This window comes from Naegleria lovaniensis (genome assembly GCF_003324165.1).
Source record: "Naegleria lovaniensis strain ATCC 30569 chromosome Unknown tig024, whole genome shotgun sequence".
Taxonomy (NCBI): Eukaryota; Heterolobosea; class Eutetramitea; order Acrasida; family Naegleriidae; genus Naegleria; species Naegleria lovaniensis.
The window spans coordinates 564,193-577,765 of NW_025407846.1; the positions used below are offsets into that span (position 1 = coordinate 564,193).

The following is a 13,573-nucleotide window of genomic DNA, read 5'->3' on the forward strand; positions in this document are numbered from 1 at the left end:
TAGAAATGAAGTTCAAGCCTCACACAACAAAAAAATGGTTCTCTTTCAATTCTGGAAATATTTCGTTTTTCAACCTTCCGATGAAGACTCTGATCAAGTAGGATTGAATGAAAATGAATGTGATGATCATGAATTCCTTGAAGATGAAGATCTATTCTATTCAGTTGAAAACAATGGACAATTATTCTCCGATGATGTTTTGTTTTTGATTTTGAATTTTCTTGATCTGAAATTTATTATTTCAGTCTGTAAGCAAGTTTCAAAACAGTGGTACCGTAAATCGTTGGATATGAAATTGAAATTGAATTTTAGTGAAAGTAAAAAGATGCAACAGATGAGCTTTCTGGAAAAATTTATTACAATTCCGAGTTTGAAGAGTTTAACAGATTTAAACATTGGTTTTAATGAGATAGCTTCTGACGGATTGAAGAAGCTGGTAGCCAGCAAAATTATGCAAAATTTGACGAAATTAGATTTAAAGTCCAATAGAATTGATGGAGAGGGAGCAGTGGCCATTGGAACAAGTCCATTTATGCACAACTTGAGAGAGCTCAATATAGGAAGAAACCCTATTGGAAATGTAGGAGTTTCAACAATGGTCAAAAGCCAATATTTGAGTAATTTGAAAATACTTGACCTATCAGACACAAGGATTGGAGATTATGCTGTTCACAGTATTACTACAAGTCCATATATGAGCAATTTAACCAGCTTGAATTTGTATGGCAATATGGTTCGAGAAGAAGGTGTGAAATTCATTGCGAACAGTCCCATTATGAAACATTTAACTGTACTCATTTTGAACGGAAATCATATTTTAGGAGATGAAGCAGCCATATCTATAGCACAAAGTGAATACATGTCCAATCTAACGTTCTTGAACTTGTACAATGGAAATATTGGTTGTGAGGCTGTAAAAGTTATTGCTTCGAGTACTTATTTGAAAAATTTAACGAGTTTGAATATAAATTCGAATAATATCAAGACAAATGGACTTGAAGCACTTTCCTCCAGTGAGACCTTAAAATTTGAAACAATTGCATTTAGGTTGCAATATTGACGATAGAAATCTGGAACATGTTTCTCTATTACAATTGATTAGAGAGAAGTTTGAGAATTTGCAATTTTTCAGCGGTTAACCTTTCGACGAAGACGACAAAATGATTTTGGTAACAAGGCATGAACTCAAGTTGCGGGAGGGATCGAGAGGTAGCATCAGACTTTGCTTCCATTTGGCTAACTATATTTGTACATTAACACACGAATTGTGCATTACATAATGAATCATATACTAGGTACATAAGGTATGTGTACCTTGAGTTAAATAGATCGTTATATGAGTTCTATTATTTTCTTGTGATCACCTCATCAAGCAGATTACACTGAGTTTTCGCATCACAATGCTCTCAACAATAAAATCACATCTCGAATCAAATACGCAAGATACTAATGTGACTGCAAACTTTCTCATGCAGCATACACCAATAATTGTGTAAATTAAAGTCTCACATCATGACTCAATACGAGAACTCTTGCTCAGATCGACAATATAGTTAGCCAATATGGAGTAAGTTGCTGATTGCTTCGCTGTGCTACTCTCGTCCGTCAGTTGTAACGACGATCAAAAAAAAGTTCACAAAAAAATGTCTCCTAGTCTTGTACGCAATGACATTCCTAATGAAAATATCGTGTATTGGCATGGACAACATGCCAAGTTCTTTGAGAGTGGGATCAATCAAGAATTCATTCAAATTCTTTCGAGAAGAGGAATAGTTTATGCGATCACTTCTCCGGATCATAAACTCTATTGGAAGTGGGAACAAGGTCATTCGAACCAATGGTCCGATGATGTATTTTCAAATTATAAAGAAAATAGAAATGGAGAAGAAATTGGATTGGAAAGAGCCTATTTCGTTGCTGCATCTTATCATCACGTATTAATTTTGACAGATAAGATTGTTGATGGCATAGTCTCACCAGATGTAAGTGGATTCATCAAACGAGCCACATCTCGATGAGTGAAACAAAACTATTATTTGAATGTCAATAATTCCGATTTGATCATTATTGAACTGGCATTTAAAGATCGGTTCGTCAAATTTTGCATTCACGGAATTGCCAAACGGAGAAAGATTTAAAGTACCCAAAAGGCCCTCTGTAGTTGCCATTCATGTTGGTAGCTATGACAATCCTCCTTTCTTTGGAGAGGATGTTATTAATTTGCAAACATTAGTGGAGGGCACGTCTTCTGTGAAACAAGGACAAATTTATTGGTTGAGAGACGTCGAAAAAGCTCTTGCTTTTAATGAATATATAACATACATGGCATGTGCTGCTTACACCAGCGTGTTTGTTACAAGCAATGGACGATTACTTGTGGGAGGTAAGAATTATCGAGAGTGAATTCAACAACAATTTCTTATGGAAACATTGATGCTACTACGTTCTCGCATTAAGGATCAAATCAATTCGGAGAGGTTGGTCAATCTATTGCAACCACACCAGCTACTCTCAGAATAGAAGAACATCCATTCTCAAGAAGAAACCCAAACGTAAAGATTTGTAAAGTAGCCTGTGGGGATCATTCGATAATTGCCCTGAGCACTGAAGGAAAGATTTATGTGTGTGGCTACAATGGAAGTAACGAATTAATGCTTGATTCTAACCGTGATATTGTTGAGGAATTGTGTGAAAGCAAGAGGGTTAATGAAATTACCGATCACGATCCTGCCATTGATGTTGCGACACAATATTACCATTTTTTATTTCTCACAAGTATGTATTTCTTGTAAAAGCATTGTTGATAATTTCAAGACATAGAAAGTGGAAGAATTTACATGAATGGCTCTGATCATAATACTACAAGAACATTTACTCTGCCCTTTTCACATGATGGAACTGTATTCCACAAGGTGGCATGTGTTGGAGCTACGAATTACCAATTCCATGCATGCTTAATCAATTCGCAAAGCGATGTGTGTCTTGTAGATATTTCTATTCAGGACCAAACGAAGGTGATTTTCATGAAAAAAGCAGTTCACATCGATTCAAATAAGATTTTATGGATCAATGGAGGAGAAGAGAATCGATCGCCATTGTGTGTGTACTTGAAAACTCAGCATGTTTCTGGTAGTTCGTTGCAAACAAAGCTTGCAAATCATCTTACAAATGTGTATGGAGAGGATGGAGTTGATGATATTTTGTTTCGTTGGATGTAGCTTGGAATGCAAAAAGATGCCACCCAACAATTGTAAAGTTGTGTACCACAATGGACCCAATGCTCTATCCAACAACTGTGCACAGTGAGATAACTTGAAGAAAGGAATGAAAAGCACCGACTTGGGCAAATGCTGTGTAAAGCGTTTTTCACCATCTTACATCAGCAAACGCAGTCTTTAATGTCATGTGTCATTTGTTTTTTTTGGCAGTTCCATTCCTCAATTCAATTTTTTGTTACTGATCTTTTACAGCAAGAAGCCCCCAATTTCATATTATGACCATCACAAACGATCAGCAGTTGATTCTCAAACTCGTTGTGCAAAGAGCTTCTCAATTCACCTTTTAAAAAACTGCCAATCCATCATTCATTGCCTTCACCTCCCCATTTCAAAATATCACAAAATTGTGTCGTTTGTTTAGCTGGAATACCTTCCTCACTGGTGAGTATTCATATCGATCGGACGAGATTCTTACCTCTCCTTTTACTAATGATGACACTAATATCTCTTTTAACCACTGAATTGTGGCAACAACAAAATAATTATCATCAACCAACGACATTGTGGGCCCTCAATTTGGCCTGCCCACAGTACCAGTAATTATTAATCTTTTGAAAAAGGCAATTACAAAATATTGAGTGTGAAAATTCAAAAATAACAACAGAACATCCACTCGTTCACTTCTTCGTCATCACCATCAACACAATCCACACACAATAATAATCAAAGATGACGGATCAACACAATCCACTGGAGCTGTCCACTTCTTCGGCTCCAGCTCAAGTGGCCATTGACAACACCACTCACCATCCACACATTTTGGAAGAACAAGACACTTCTCCACTCGCTGACCTTCTTTCTCAACTGAATATTTACAACTGGGCTGAATTTTCTAAAACATTTACCAACTCTTCTAGGCACAACAGCACCTTGACCAGTGCAAGCAGCAATACAAATTCTGTCATCCATGTGAATGGTCATCCTCCTCATCAACCACCGAATGGTGCTGCTGACACCAACGCCCAGCTCACTCGAACGAAAGCATCTGACCAACAACAGGAAGCGCCACAAATAGCAACCAATACCACATTGGGAAGTCAAAATCTTTATCCTTCGTCGTCGTCTTCATCATCACCTCATCAACAAACGATGACCATTAACAATCCACAACAAACTCTTTCTCCTCATCAGCAGCAACACCATCATCCACAAAACCTCAATCATCATGGAACAGCTCCTTCCTCTCACTCTTCGTCCTCTCACATCCATCCGATGATGATAGGCTCGGATTCATCATCACCACTCATGATGAATTTATCAGCACTCTCCCAACATTATACTCTGTTGGTGGTCATCCGACGTTATATACGGCATGGTGGGTGCGGTTTCTGCAACCGTAGAGGACTCGAGCTCGCAGATTGGTATAAGGCCTTGTTGCAACTCTGTATCATTCCAGTAATTTTACATGCCGAGAGTGAGGATGAAGGTAATGAATTCTTTCATGCCTACAAGAATCCAATCGTTGCTCACATTCCCCGAGTTTCAGATCCTCGATATAAGCGAGTTTCAAAATTGTTGGAGATGGCCAGTCCTCAAGGAGCTACTCCCTTGAAATTTGAAGAACTCTCGTTCAAGACCAAACTGAAAACCATTCGGCCCTACATGACTGCCTTAAAACAAGGCTATACCTTTGTACAGAAACCCAACGAGGTCGAATTCTCGGAAGGGACCAACCTTCTGGTACCCAAGATGGTTTTAATTCGGGACAATGAAATCAAATACGTTTTTGATCATGAATTGTATGATCATACTCCCGATGTGCTCAGTACCGTGATTTTGAAATTGCCTTGGCTTGCCATGACGAGTGCCGATCTGTGGAACTCCAGTAGCGATGCTTGCTCGAATTCAACGTCTTTTTTTCGCGCCAGTATTTCGTCGGCGGTTTCGAATTTGGAGGTTCTGAATGAAATGCCAAATCATTTGAAAACAGGAACAACCACAACAACAGTTTCAAATTTTCAAGGACAACAACGAAAAGTGAGTAGTGGCAGTACTTCACAGCATTCAACTCCTCAACAACACGGAGGACACGACACTCGAAAGATTTCAAGTGCTTCGAATCCACTCAGCTTGCCAAATGTCCATCAAGATGAAACCATGGTTATGACCACACTTTCTTCGTCGTATCAACAACAACAACATTCGAGAAAGCTCTCCTCTTCATCCATGTCTTCCTCTCATCAATCACAATTTTTAAAACAACATTTAAGAAATGACTCATTGTTGGATCCCACAACCATTCCATCTCCAAATTTGGATGCTTTTGATTTAACACGAAGAAAAATTTCCAATGGACAACTTCCTCTTGCCTCAAGTTTTAATAATACTTCTTCAAATCTTGTAAGCAATCCTCAGGATCATGTTACAAACAATGGTTTTCCAACACAACTTCCTACTTCACCAACTTCGTCCTCAAGAAAACAATCTTCAGCAAGTGCAGGAAAAATCTCACCAAGACAACGACACGATTTACAATATTATCTGGATCAAATGTCTCAAAAAGTTTCATCAAATTCTCAGCATGACGATAAAAGTTTTTCAACACATTCAAAATCTTCTTACACGCCTCCTCATGGTGGTGGTGGTGGAGGAAATCATTCACGACAACATTCTCAACTTTCAGATTTAGTGTTGGGAACAGAACTTGGCGATCCAGCAGCAGTTTCCATCACTGTTCAAGATATGAATGCGTTTGGAGTGGTTCAAGAAAGTGTGAAAACAAAATTATTGACTCCAGAAATTATGACAACGACGACAACGGATGGTGAATTATTGATTGAGGGAATGGAATCAAATCAATTGCAGCTAGCCATGCATGTTGCTCAAACACATCAACATTCACATGACACGAGTCATTCACCTTCTCAACGACAGCAACATGTTCAACCACAGAATGATCATCCTGTCAAACATCATGCCAGTCCATTCACACTCATTCGAAGTGTTCCAATTTATCGAAAAGTTGAAGGCGTTCTTGATTTTGAACACATTTCAAAAGAACAATTAGCAGAGGAACAACATCAAGCTGCTCTCGAAGCTAAACAACGAATGAAAAAACGAGCATTTATTGCTTGCATGCGTGTTGAGGAAACGATTGAAGATACAGAAAGTGAAGTCGCTACAATCAAAGTTGGATTACATGCCATTCTCAATGACGATCATAAGAGACAATATTTCAAGATTTTTGCCTTAAAAGAATTTAATGCAGAGAATATCATGTTTTGGGAAGAAGTTGTTTCGTTTAAAAAATTATTCATTGAATTGAAGGAATTTAATGATGAAGTGACACATTCTGATGAAAATAGACACAGAGTTTCAAAATTGGCCCTTCTCATTGCTAACAAGTATCTTCTCGATGATTACAGTATTTACAATATCAACACGTCCAATACTTTGAAACAACAAGTGGCATCGTTCATTTCCAATCCTCATTATTTCTATAAGGATGATTGTAAATTTTTATTTGATGACATTGTTTTGGAAATTATGACCACGGTATTACCAGACATGTATCATCGATTCTTGGTTTCGAATGAATATAAGGAAATGCTCAAATCTGTCAAGCATCTCTCGAGAGGAAGAAGGAAATAATTTGTGTGAATATTTATATGTGTGTGTGTGTGGTCGGCTCATGGTAGGCACGACAACTTTGTGTATGATTTTGTAACAACAAAAAAACTTATAAATGTACATGACAAGAAATTGAACTCGTTTTGTAAAAAAAATATTAAACAGCTCAGAAAATGATGATGATGATCATCCTCGTGGATTCGTTCTTAAAAACAAATCAACAAAAATACAGCAAAATTCAACATGATGATGATGAATCGAGAAATGAAGTGAACTCGCCGATGATTGGGTTGGAGAAATTATTAAGAAATAAATTCGCAATGCAACAACTCGGAAAGAAAAAATGGTTAGAAAATCGGGAATTGATCTATAAAGAATTCTTTCCCATTGAATTCATGAATGATTCAGATTTTGTGTTGGATCAAATGAAAAAACAAAAGAGTGCCTCTGTATTTTTACATTCTTCTGCAATATTACATCAGGACAAGCAATTCATGATGAAAGCCATTCAGTTAGAACCTTGGGTATTGAAATTTGCATCTTCCGAAATGAGAAGTGATAAACAATTAGTGCTGGAGGCAGTGAAGCGAAATCGTCTTGCATTGTATTGCGATATTTCTGAATCATTGCAGAAGGATAATGATATATTTCTTCATTCAATATGTCCGAATTATGCTCATAAATTGTGTGATATCAATTGGAAGTGTGACACACAATTATTATACAATAGTATGAAATACGATCGAGAATTCGCTCTGGATGCTGTTTGTCATGACATCAAAGCATTGAATTACTTGTGCGACGAATTCAAGATGGATCGAGAAATTGTGATGACTGCCGTTCGTCATCATGGTTATGCCTTAAAATTTGCAGAGAAATTTCAAAATGATCGATCCATTGTTTTGGAAGCTGTCCAGTGTGATGGTAGCGCCTTAGAATTTGTTGGTGAAGAATTAAGGCAGGATCGACAAATTGTATTAACGGCCGTCACAGATTATGGCAATGCATTGAAATGGGCTCCTTTAGAGTTGAGGGATGACCATGAAATTGTATTAGAGGCAGTCAAAAACAATTCTGACGCTTTACAACATGCTTCTGATCGACTACGAGGAGACAAGGAATTTATATTGAGAGTGGTAAGTCAGAGTGGCAGAGCCGTACGATACGCTTCTAAGCATCTCCTTCACGACATGCAAGTCATTCGAACGGCAGCTCTGCAAAATTTGGAGGTCATTTATTTTGTTCCACAAAGTGATGTGGTTGAAATATTGGAGAACGATCTCGAGTTTATGAAAGATGCAATACAAAGAAATGTGTCTGCACTCGAGCATGTGCCACAGAAATTGGCAGAGGACAAGACTATGATTTTACAAGCCATCTCTAGAAATGGTTTGGCTCTTAAATTTGCCTCTGAAGAATTACGCAGAAACAAAACATTTGTTTTGGAAGCAGTCAAGCTTAATGGATGTTGTATATTATTTGCTTCGTCACAATTGCGTTCGGATGTAGAAATCATTCGAGCAGCAGCAGTATATGGAGGATATGCCACGTGTTTTGATAAGGAATTGTACAAAGCGAGAATGGAACATTATTATGATGGAGCATGTATATAGGAAATGAATGATCCATTATACTTAATCCTGTGTGATTGGTTTTAAACGTAAGCAACCACGCAGATTTGAAGAGAGAATCAACCAAACTCGTATTTATTGTCCCACCCACCGAAACATGAATTCACTACATTCAGAACCATGATCCTCATTCAAGGAAACGTTTTAAATGATGGTCATGGGTTTTGTGTTTTCCAGTTCTTCGTACTTATCCAGCTTTCTTGTATACAGTTGTCCAGAACGAACAAAACAATACACTCTCACAAACGTTTCCGTGTTGATTTTACCAGTATCTTCAATATCCCATAACTTTCGTATTACTTTGGCTTGCTTTTTTCGGATACCAAACGATTTCAATGCACGTTTAAATTCTTTCTTGTTCAATAAACCATCTTTATCTTGATCAAACTTGTTGAATACTTCACTCGCTTGATCTTTGATTGGATTAATATTATTGAAAACATCTCTTGAGGCAATAATTCCATCTGGAACCCACACGGTTGGACTTTCGTACATTTTTTTTTTCAAAACTCCTTTTTCCAAAGCTATTCTTAATACTGCTTGGAACAACAATTAAAGATAATTACCATAAATGATGGTTTTATTGAGCGATGAGCATTTTTCTTTACAAAATTAAAATGTGTGTCACTCTTTATAATAAATAAAGATTTCTTTTAACTTTTAAGAAACACAGAAGCAACAAGTAACAGGTCAACTTAACAATCGATGTTTCATAATATTGTAATCTTTTAAATTTAAAAAAAAATGGAAACACAGCAATTGGTAACGGTAGAATTGATGGACTTTTTCAAGAAGAGAGTCAATGATCATTCCTCATCGGAAATGGATTCCTCAAGGGATTACTTTTCAAAATTGAAAAACAAAATGATGGAATCCAAATACTGGAAAAGGAAGGGATTTTCAATGAATTTTGAGTATGCTGGTTGTTTTGAAGCTCCGAATATGAAACCTTGGGATGTAAAATTTAGTCCACGTTCTAATTGTGTGATTGTGAATGATATTGGCACGGGCAGAATTTTAGTATTTGATGCCACAACCAAACACTTCAAAACAACACTATTGTTACCCCCAGATGTGTTTCGACCACAAAAGTTGTTTCTTGAAGAGGATTATGATGATCAAGGTCATGATGCACTATTATTGGATTACGAAGATGATCTTAAAAATTATTTTTTTTCAATATGCAAATTTGATTTCAAACAATTATTAGAGAATTCATTACGAGGATTGCAAAGCAATGTGATATGGACAACGCATTGTGACTGTCCAAGTAGTATGGCAGTTTGGAAAAAGAGTAGAAAATTGGAAGATCGAATTCTTGTTGTGGTCAGTTACGATGACCATACGATTAAAACTTTTCGAGCTCAAACAGGAGAATTCATTCAAGCACTTGAATCTGATCTTCCAGGGTTCACAATAAGACATCCATTTGGAATTGATATTAGTAGTAGGGATGGACGGATGTTTATTTGTCAAACCCACCCTGCTCGTATAATTACCATGCGATATGAGGACGATAAGTGGCATATTTATCGACTTCAAGAATCTGATGAACTGAAAATACCTCGAGCTCTTGTTTTTGACCAAGTTTCACAACATGTATTTGTTTCGGATAGATACTCCAAAGGCATTCAAGTATTTAACAAAGAGGGTGATTTTGTGAACACTTTTCGATTAGATGAAAATGGATTATTGAACGAAAACCAGGATGGACTCGAAGGAATTTGTTTGAATGATGTAACAGGGGAGCTTTATCTGTGTGATTGGTCCAATCGTAGAATTATCGTATTTAAATAGCGTTCAATATCAAAATCAGCAATTCGCTGGTTGTCAATCGATTGCTTTTGCGACATTCGAGGTTCCAAAACTTAAGACTCAACATTGGAAGGTTCCTTGTAGACTTCCTTAAATATAAACACAACTTTTCAATCTTCCTTTTTTAAAAAAACTCTCTAAGAATTGTAGACCTATGAGATGATCAAAAGAAATATTCTTCATTAGCAATGTTTGGATAATTCCCTACAAACTTCCCTCACTTCCTTATTGGACCATTTAAGGCGTTCAAAAACATCAGTCAAGTCAATCAAACAATGTTGTTGCAGTGAATCAAATAAATTAGTCTCCACCACGACATCTGATTTCTTTTCCAAGCTTTCCGTCCATTCTTTCACTTGTTCTGTAATGTTAGACGATAAATTCAACTGCGCAGGTGAATTTGGCAAGCAATACGTCTTGAGTATATATTGTCCATATCTATTTCTGTTGCGTTTTCCAGTTTTTTTAAATTGTTCAATGTCACGATACGCAAGAACACTCTCTGGACAATAACTTCGTTTTGCAAATTCCAACAACAATTCGAAATATTTCTTCTTATTCAAGAATTGTTCAAGAACACTATGATTATTCTCAGAGCCGGTGTTGTTGTTGACATTTAGTTTTCGAACCACATAAATTTCCTCATACAACGCATAACAACAAGGTAATGTCACACCAATAAACACATCCACCATAATGTACAATACTGGAAAGAAGGCATACGTGAAGAAATAATCTGCCAATGATTTGTAAATTGGAACTGCTCCACCAATGACATAGAGAGTGAGTCCAATCACTTGACATCCAATAATAATGATTGCTTCGACCTTAATACGATACGTATCTCGCTGTGCCAAGAAGCACAAAATTAAAGTAGCAATTTCTGTCAAAATATATAGAGCCGAAATGACGCCAACCACATAGACCATACTTGCACTTGAAGTGCATCCTTGTGTGAAATCAAAAAAACTCACTTCTATTGTGAAAACTCTGTTTCCATTTGTAGCCTTAACAACTCCCTCATCCACACCTCCAAATATTAGCCACAAACAAAAGTGAACAAATAATAATACTCCATAGGTGATGCATATAAATTTGTTACTTGCTAAAAAGCTCATTATCCTAATTTTCTTGGCCGTTACATCCGAAATTTCAGAGAATGAAATCACACTTTCACTTTCGAATTCTAGATCTGTATTGTGTGTTGAGGAAGAGATTGGTTGATCCAATTTGAAAGATACTACGGTATTTCTGTATTGTTATTGGTATTGGATGGTGGCAATGCTGCTAAATCTGTTGATGGAACATCAACACACCCACCCTTAGATGAAACAGTATGACTTTCCATTCCATTCTTTTGCGGAAATTCCGTCTTGACATTTGGCATGTCTGTTAATTGATTGTTATCATGACTATTCACAAAAGTCGTAGCCACCACATGATGATGATCCAAAGCTGTAGCCTGAACATTGCTACTACTTGCTCTATAAATCATGTGCCTCTCCAAATTCAATCGATACATGATAAACACTCTCCAACATCTAAAAATTGGTGCCAAAAACACAATCGGAATTAACATGAAAAAGGATAACATGTGAAGCGAACACGGATGAATCTTTCGTGTAACAAAATAACGTAAGCAAATCACTAGAACCAGAATAAAACTCGCAATAACATGCAGCAGTGAGCTTCCTAGATTTCTCTTTTCAATATGCGGATGTTTTCGTTTCCATATCAAAACACTGAATGAAAAGGCTGTAATGATGAACAAGAGGAATATAAAAATCGCAGCAAACAAGGTATTGAAGAGAGTATCGGGACAAATACCTCTCAGGGAGCTCGTTGAAGAGTATGTATTGTCTCGGTAATCATCCAAAGTCAAATTTCCGAGAGTATAGAGAAGCGGATGACAAATTGTTGTTGAGTTTGTACCACTCGTGCTGGTATTATTCATGATGATGATGATAATAATGAATTGGAAACAACTGAAAATAACACCACATGGAAACACAGAGGAGGTGTAGCTCTATGAGAGTTTGAAATGTTGTAATTTTTTAAGTTGAAAGTTCATCTCATCAGCACATGGTCTGAAACGATTATGATTAAAAAGCATCCTTTTGAAGCTATTTTTTTCAACCTCACACACTTGGTCCAAAGTTTACAAACCTTAATGCTGAAGTTTTACCCATGATGTTGTCTTCTCAAAAATCACTTATCATTTACAGATTAAAAGATGTCAAATTTTTCAACCATTCACTCGTAGTTATATATTTGACACCGTCATTGCCAATTCTGTTGTCATACAGATCCAAAGAAGTCAAATTCTTCAAGTATTCACTGTTAGCAATATAGTTGGCACCTTCATTACCAATTTCATTGATGCTCAGATCCAAACAAGTCAAATTTTTCAACCATGCGCTAGTAGCAATATGTTTGACATCTTCATTGCCAATTCCATTGCTGCTCAGATTCAGAGAAGTTAAATTATTCAAAAATTCACTTGTGGCAATATATTTGACACCGTCATTGCCAATTTCATTCCATCCCAGATCTAAAGAAGTCAAATTCGTCAAGAATTCACTTGCAGCAATATATTTGACACCTTCGTTGCCAATTTCATTGTCAGACAGATTCAAACAAGTCAAATTCTTCATCGACTCACTCGTAGCAATATATTTAACACATTCATCATCAATTTCATTGAAGACCAAATTCAAAGCTGTCAAATTCTTCAAAGATTCACATTTAGCTAAAAGTATGATTGATTCAGGAAGCTGTTCGAAATGATTTCGTTTGAATGATAATTTTAAAGGAATTTGAAATGACACTTGTCTCCACTGTTTTGAAATTTTCATACAAACTTGAATGATAAACAATGATTCAAGAAATTGAAGAATTTCAAAAATAATATCATCAATAAATAATGATCCATGAATCTCATTTAAATGTGTCGGAAAGTAAAGATCATCTTTTTCCGCACTATCATTGATCATTTTTGATGATGATGAATTTGTTGTCTCAACAACACCAGTTTCAACGGATGGTGAGAGTTTTCTCTTTTTAGCGGAACAAGTAAGAGTCATTAGCGGGCGAGAAAGAAGCCATGAACACAATTTTTTTTTAAAACTCGAAGAAAAGATTAGAGCTTTTGAATATTGTTTCCGGAATGAAATGTAAATATCGAGTCCACAAAGATGTTCGTTCTTGTGAATTGGAGCACACATCATTTGCTCTCTAACAGCCCGTACGTGCTTGGATATAAATACTCGTAAAAGAGCT

The 13,573-nt window shown here is 36.5% G+C and overlaps 8 protein-coding genes across 8 annotated transcripts; 5 read left to right on the forward strand and 3 right to left on the reverse strand.

Moving 5' to 3' along the window:
• Positions 1-34: 34 nt before the first annotated feature.
• On the forward strand, positions 35-1,060 carry C9374_005616 (uncharacterized protein; the record flags this gene model as incomplete). Its single annotated transcript, XM_044695386.1, has 1 exon — positions 35-1,060. The coding sequence occupies one exon, from the start codon at positions 35-37 to the stop codon at positions 1,058-1,060; it is 1,026 nt and encodes a 341-aa protein (XP_044548093.1).
• Positions 1,061-1,643: 583 nt separating this feature from the next.
• On the forward strand, positions 1,644-3,218 carry C9374_005617 (uncharacterized protein; the record flags this gene model as incomplete). Its single annotated transcript, XM_044695387.1, has 4 exons — positions 1,644-1,982; positions 2,086-2,383; positions 2,458-2,775; positions 2,821-3,218. 4 exons carry the CDS (start codon positions 1,644-1,646, stop codon positions 3,216-3,218), a joined length of 1,353 nt encoding a protein of 450 aa, XP_044548094.1.
• A 729-nt stretch (positions 3,219-3,947) lies between these two features.
• Positions 3,948-6,869, forward strand: C9374_005618 (uncharacterized protein; the record flags this gene model as incomplete). The annotated part of the gene is made up of 1 exon (XM_044695388.1): positions 3,948-6,869. The coding sequence occupies one exon, from the start codon at positions 3,948-3,950 to the stop codon at positions 6,867-6,869; it is 2,922 nt and encodes a 973-aa protein (XP_044548095.1).
• Positions 6,870-7,168: 299 nt separating this feature from the next.
• C9374_005619 (uncharacterized protein) lies at positions 7,169-8,461 on the forward strand (the record flags this gene model as incomplete). Its single annotated transcript, XM_044695389.1, has 1 exon — positions 7,169-8,461. One exon carries the CDS (start codon positions 7,169-7,171, stop codon positions 8,459-8,461), a length of 1,293 nt encoding a protein of 430 aa, XP_044548096.1.
• Positions 8,462-8,623: 162 nt separating this feature from the next.
• On the reverse strand, positions 8,624-8,974 carry C9374_005620 (uncharacterized protein; the record flags this gene model as incomplete). Its single annotated transcript, XM_044695391.1, has 1 exon — positions 8,624-8,974. The coding sequence occupies one exon, from the start codon at positions 8,972-8,974 to the stop codon at positions 8,624-8,626; it is 351 nt and encodes a 116-aa protein (XP_044548097.1).
• Positions 8,975-9,223: 249 nt separating this feature from the next.
• Positions 9,224-10,276, forward strand: C9374_005621 (uncharacterized protein; the record flags this gene model as incomplete). The annotated part of the gene is made up of 1 exon (XM_044695392.1): positions 9,224-10,276. One exon carries the CDS (start codon positions 9,224-9,226, stop codon positions 10,274-10,276), a length of 1,053 nt encoding a protein of 350 aa, XP_044548098.1.
• A 200-nt stretch (positions 10,277-10,476) lies between these two features.
• Positions 10,477-12,248, reverse strand: C9374_005622 (uncharacterized protein; the record flags this gene model as incomplete). The annotated part of the gene is made up of 2 exons (XM_044695393.1): positions 10,477-11,545; positions 11,611-12,248. 2 exons carry the CDS (start codon positions 12,246-12,248, stop codon positions 10,477-10,479), a joined length of 1,707 nt encoding a protein of 568 aa, XP_044548099.1.
• Positions 12,249-12,513: 265 nt separating this feature from the next.
• On the reverse strand, positions 12,514-13,377 carry C9374_005623 (uncharacterized protein; the record flags this gene model as incomplete). The annotated part of the gene is made up of 1 exon (XM_044695394.1): positions 12,514-13,377. One exon carries the CDS (start codon positions 13,375-13,377, stop codon positions 12,514-12,516), a length of 864 nt encoding a protein of 287 aa, XP_044548100.1.
• Between the last annotated feature and the right edge of the window lie 196 nt (positions 13,378-13,573).